Source organism: Nanorana parkeri, unplaced genomic scaffold (genome assembly GCF_000935625.1).
Source record: "Nanorana parkeri isolate BGI_ZX_2015 unplaced genomic scaffold, ASM93562v1 scaffold3117, whole genome shotgun sequence".
NCBI classification, from domain to species: Eukaryota; Metazoa; Chordata; class Amphibia; order Anura; family Dicroglossidae; genus Nanorana; species Nanorana parkeri.
Window position 1 is genome coordinate 38,041 of NW_017309385.1, and position 6,372 is coordinate 44,412.

A 6,372-nucleotide genomic window follows, 5' to 3' on the forward strand; every position below is an offset into this window, starting at 1 on the left:
GAGCCGGGACACCCGCACCCGTACGGACCTGCACTTGGAGTGAGCGTAGGGCGGCGTACTCCCATAGAGAAGGACGGGGGCTGCGTACTAATCACACTCAGCACCTGTCCTTCCCAGGAGCTGCTCGGTACGGCCCTGCACGCAGCACGGAGCTGTATGTGCCGGCCGATTACAGTGTGAATGAGGCCTAAGGAATGAGGGGTGTGGATGGATGAATTTTCCAATACACTAAAATCCCAACTGCATGTATATGATGAATCCCCATTACTCCTTCCTTTACACCAAACTAAAATTGTATTCCAGGATTTCGTATGCAAAATGGGCACAGCAGGTGTACAGACCTGGGAACTCAGCACAGGGATGGAGGGGGCCCCTCATAATGGGCACAGCGGGGGTACAGACCCGGGAACTCAGCACAGGGATGGAGGGGGCCCCTCATAATGGGCACAGCGGGGGTACAGACCCGGGAACTCAGCACAGGGATGGAGGGGGCCCCTCATAATGGGCACAGCGGGGGTACAGACCCGGGAACTCAGCACAGGGATGGAGGGGGCCCCTCATAATGGGCACAGCGGGGGTACAGACCCGGGAACTCAGCACAGGGATGGAGGGGGCCCCTCATAATGGGCACAGCGGGGGTACAGACCCGGGAACTCAGCACAGGGATGGAGGGGGCCCCTCATAATGGGCACAGCGGGGGTACAGACCCGGGAACTCAGCACAGGGATGGAGGGGGCCCCTCATAATGGGCACAGCGGGGGTACAGACCCGGGAACTCAGCACAGGGATGGAGGGGGCCCCTCATAATGGGCACAGCGGGGGTACAGACCCGGGAACTCAGCACAGGGATGGAGGGGGCCCCTCATAATGGGCACAGCGGGGGTACAGACCCGGGAACTCAGCACAGGGATGGAGGGGGCCCCTCATAATGGGCACAGCGGGGGTACAGACCCGGGAACTCAGCACAGGGATGGAGGGGGCCCCTCATAATGGGCACAGCGGGGGTACAGACCCGGGAACTCAGCACAGGGATGGAGGGGGCCCCTCATAATGGGCACAGCGGGGGTACAGACCCGGGAACTCAGCACAGGGATGGAGGGGGCCCCTCATAATGGGCACAGCGGGGGTACAGACCCGGGAACTCAGCACAGGGATGGAGGGGGCCCCTCATAATGGGCACAGCGGGGGTACAGACCCGGGAACTCAGCACAGGGATGGAGGGGGCCCCTCATAATGGGCACAGCGGGGGTACAGACCCGGGAACTCAGCACAGGGATGGAGGGGGCCCCTCATAATGGGCACAGCGGGGGTACAGACCCGGGAACTCAGCACAGGGATGGAGGGGGCCCCTCATAATGGGCACAGCGGGGGTACAGACCCGGGAACTCAGCACAGGGATGGAGGGGGCCCCTCATAATGGGCACAGCGGGGGTACAGACCCGGGAACTCAGCACAGGGATGGAGGGGGCCCCTCATAATGGGCACAGCGGGGGTACAGACCCGGGAACTCAGCACAGGGATGGAGGGGGCCCCTCATAATGGGCACAGCGGGGGTACAGACCCGGGAACTCAGCACAGGGATGGAGGGGGCCCCTCATAATGGGCACAGCGGGGGTACAGACCCGGGAACTCAGCACAGGGATGGAGGGGGCCCCTCATAATGGGCACAGCGGGGGTACAGACCCGGGAACTCAGCACAGGGATGGAGGGGGCCCCTCATAATGGGCACAGCGGGGGTACAGACCCGGGAACTCAGCACAGGGATGGAGGGGGCCCCTCATAATGGGCACAGCGGGGGTACAGACCCGGGAACTCAGCACAGGGATGGAGGGGGCCCCTCATAATGGGCACAGCGGGGGTACAGACCCGGGAACTCAGCACAGGGATGGAGGGGGCCCCTCATAATGGGCACAGCGGGGGTACAGACCCGGGAACTCAGCACAGGGATGGAGGGGGCCCCTCATAATGGGCACAGCGGGGGTACAGACCCGGGAACTCAGCACAGGGATGGAGGGGGCCCCTCATAATGGGCACAGCGGGGGTACAGACCCGGGAACTCAGCACAGGGATGGAGGGGGCCCCTCATAATGGGCACAGCGGGGGTACAGACCCGGGAACTCAGCACAGGGATGGAGGGGGCCCCTCATAATGGGCACAGCGGGGGTACAGACCCGGGAACTCAGCACAGGGATGGAGGGGGCCCCTCATAATGGGCACAGCGGGGGTACAGACCCGGGAACTCAGCACAGGGATGGAGGGGGCCCCTCATAATGGGCACAGCGGGGGTACAGACCCGGGAACTCAGCACAGGGATGGAGGGGGCCCCTCATAATGGGCACAGCGGGGGTACAGACCCGGGAACTCAGCACAGGGATGGAGGGGGCCCCTCATAATGGGCACAGCGGGGGTACAGACCCGGGAACTCAGCACAGGGATGGAGGGGGCCCCTCATAATGGGCACAGCGGGGGTACAGACCCGGGAACTCAGCACAGGGATGGAGGGGGCCCCTCATAATGGGCACAGCGGGGGTACAGACCCGGGAACTCAGCACAGGGATGGAGGGGGCCCCTCATAATGGGCACAGCGGGGGTACAGACCCGGGAACTCAGCACAGGGATGGAGGGGGCCCCTCATAATGGGCACAGCGGGGGTACAGACCCGGGAACTCAGCACAGGGATGGAGGGGGCCCCTCATAATGGGCACAGCGGGGGTACAGACCCGGGAACTCAGCACAGGGATGGAGGGGGCCCCTCATAATGGGCACAGCGGGGGTACAGACCCGGGAACTCAGCACAGGGATGGAGGGGGCCCCTCATAATGGGCACAGCGGGGGTACAGACCCGGGAACTCAGCACAGGGATGGAGGGGGCCCCTCATAATGGGCACAGCGGGGGTACAGACCCGGGAACTCAGCACAGGGATGGAGGGGGCCCCTCATAATGGGCACAGCGGGGGTACAGACCCGGGAACTCAGCACAGGGATGGAGGGGGCCCCTCATAATGGGCACAGCGGGGGTACAGACCCGGGAACTCAGCACAGGGATGGAGGGGGCCCCTCATAATGGGCACAGCGGGGGTACAGACCCGGGAACTCAGCACAGGGATGGAGGGGGCCCCTCATAATGGGCACAGCGGGGGTACAGACCCGGGAACTCAGCACAGGGATGGAGGGGGCCCCTCATAATGGGCACAGCGGGGGTACAGACCCGGGAACTCAGCACAGGGATGGAGGGGGCCCCTCATAATGGGCACAGCGGGGGTACAGACCCGGGAACTCAGCACAGGGATGGAGGGGGCCCCTCATAATGGGCACAGCGGGGGTACAGACCCGGGAACTCAGCACAGGGATGGAGGGGGCCCCTCATAATGGGCACAGCGGGGGTACAGACCCGGGAACTCAGCACAGGGATGGAGGGGGCCCCTCATAATGGGCACAGCGGGGGTACAGACCCGGGAACTCAGCACAGGGATGGAGGGGGCCCCTCATAATGGGCACAGCGGGGGTACAGACCCGGGAACTCAGCACAGGGATGGAGGGGGCCCCTCATAATGGGCACAGCGGGGGTACAGACCCGGGAACTCAGCACAGGGATGGAGGGGGCCCCTCATAATGGGCACAGCGGGGGTACAGACCCGGGAACTCAGCACAGGGATGGAGGGGGCCCCTCATAATGGGCACAGCGGGGGTACAGACCCGGGAACTCAGCACAGGGATGGAGGGGGCCCCTCATAATGGGCACAGCGGGGGTACAGACCCGGGAACTCAGCACAGGGATGGAGGGGGCCCCTCATAATGGGCACAGCGGGGGTACAGACCCGGGAACTCAGCACAGGGATGGAGGGGGCCCCTCATAATGGGCACAGCGGGGGTACAGACCCGGGAACTCAGCACAGGGATGGAGGGGGCCCCTCATAATGGGCACAGCGGGGGTACAGACCCGGGAACTCAGCACAGGGATGGAGGGGGCCCCTCATAATGGGCACAGCGGGGGTACAGACCCGGGAACTCAGCACAGGGATGGAGGGGGCCCCTCATAATGGGCACAGCGGGGGTACAGACCCGGGAACTCAGCACAGGGATGGAGGGGGCCCCTCATAATGGGCACAGCGGGGGTACAGACCCGGGAACTCAGCACAGGGATGGAGGGGGCCCCTCATAATGGGCACAGCGGGGGTACAGACCCGGGAACTCAGCACAGGGATGGAGGGGGCCCCTCATAATGGGCACAGCGGGGGTACAGACCCGGGAACTCAGCACAGGGATGGAGGGGGCCCCTCATAATGGGCACAGCGGGGGTACAGACCCGGGAACTCAGCACAGGGATGGAGGGGGCCCCTCATAATGGGCACAGCGGGGGTACAGACCCGGGAACTCAGCACAGGGATGGTCACTTTTGGATGGTGCACTTTCTATTTCGTACCTAATTGATGTTGTTCCTGTTGCAGGAGAAGATGCAGCTGTTGTGATCCAGGTCATGACGTCGACAAACAACTCCACGTGCAGCCATATCAGTTATTTCACTCTGAGCGGTATCCCGCACCTGGAATACTTGAATTTTTGGCTTGGCTTGATCGTCATCTCAATGTACATCATAGCTGTTGCGGGGAATGCCACCGTCATCTATATCATTAAGGTGGAGCAGGAACTTCATGAACCCATGTACATCTTCCTCTTCATGCTCTCGGTTCTGGATCTTCTGATAGCCACCACAATCATGCCCCAAATGCTGAGCATCTTCTGGTTTGCTGGACATCAGATCACCTTCAACATGTGTCTGACTCAGATGTTCTTCCTCCACTTTCTGTCCGCCCTGGAGTCCGGGATACTGGTGGCCATGGCTGTAGACCGATATGTGGCCATTTGCCACCCTCTTCGATATACTGCCATTCTAACCCACCAGAACATCACAAAGATCTCCTTGGTCAACATCGCCAGAGGTATGGCTGTGATGATCCCCATCCCCCTGATCATTAAGCGGTTGCCCTTGTGGAGGAGTAATAATTTGATTCATTCCTACTGCCTCCACCAAGAGGTCATGAAGTTGGCCTGCGCTGACATTGGACCAAATATCATTTACGGCATGTTTGTCATCGCCTCCGTCATGGGCATTGACTCCGTGTTCATCTCCATTTCATACATGCTGATTGTAAAGGCGGTTGTTTGCCTGGTCAAGGAGTCCAGCCTGAAGGCCATCAGTACCTGTGCCGCCCACATATGCGCCGTCCTTGCCTACTACATCCCCCTCATCGGCCTTTCTGTGGTCCACCGGATTCCCAACTCAGACCCTAACCTTCGTATACTGTTTGGGAATATTTACCTCCTACTCCCCCCTGTGATTAACCCCTTAATCTACGGGATTAAAACCAAGCAGATACGCAACAGGCTGGTGAAACTGATCAGTAACAGGAAAATTGGGAGCAAAACGTCTCAGGACTTCTGACCTTTCTCCTGTGATGGGGATACCAAGGAACCTTGGACGCTTGTAGTCTCCATCGGAAGCCCATGTGACACCAGGAAGTACCTGAACATATTCAAAGCGTTGTCACCCTATAATAGGAAATGCCAGTACAAGGTCAAAGCGTTGTCACCCTATAACAGGCAGTGTCTGAACGGGGACCCTTATGAACGGAGCCCCGAGGATTATTTTCCTGAAATAATATGGAAATTATCTTTTGCAATGACATTGACCTTTCGAAGCTTCTATTAGAATTTAGTGATTGGGTACATAGACTTTAAAAAGGTTTTAAAGTGGGACTTGTGTGTTACAAAATTCCAGTGTCTAACTTCGCCCTCCACACTCCAGCCGTGTCCCAGACTTCCTGCTCCAGGACCAGAGGTCTCCTTCCTGGTAGAACACCACTCAGTTCTTCTGCCCATTTCCTGTGGGCCCAGCCAGTCCTTCACAGGCCCCCCTCCCCCCAAGGGAACCAGTCATTGCGCCAACTGGGCTCATAGTACTCCAGGACTGAGCTTTGCTCACCCGATATTAGGCAAGCACTGCTCAGTCCTGGAAGAAGGGGATGGAGGACAAAAGCTATGAGACCAGTTTACTAAATTTAAACATGTTCACGCTGGAAGTGACGTGATTAAGAGGAGACATGATTCGGATGTACAAAATGTTTGGTGGAGATGCAACATCAGCCATAAACTTTTTACTATAAACTCCATAACAAGGAGTAGAGGCCACCACCTAAAACTGGTGGAGAAAAGATTTAAAGGAGAACTATGAGGGGGAGGGGCTTTTCACTCACCTCATAGTTCTAGCCGACCTGTGACAATGAGACTGTCACAGGTCGGCTCAGTAGATCGGGAGGTGAGAGAACACATACCGGCGTTCGCTCACCTCTCGATCCTGTCACGGCTCTCTGC

General features: G+C 59.4%; 1 protein-coding gene across 1 annotated transcript; it reads left to right on the forward strand.

The window, feature by feature from the left end:
• The first annotated feature begins 4,457 nt into the window (after positions 1–4,457).
• On the forward strand, positions 4,458–5,443 carry LOC108802789 (olfactory receptor 51E1-like). The gene has a single exon (XM_018574648.1). It carries the CDS (start codon positions 4,478–4,480, stop codon positions 5,441–5,443), a length of 966 nt encoding a protein of 321 aa, XP_018430150.1. The 5' UTR covers positions 4,458–4,477.
• The last annotated feature ends 929 nt before the right edge of the window (positions 5,444–6,372 follow it).

Coding starts and splice junctions, on each gene's coding strand:
- LOC108802789 (XM_018574648.1), top strand. CDS start 4,478: ATGACGTCGACAAACAACTCCACGTGCAGCCATATCAGTTATTTCACT.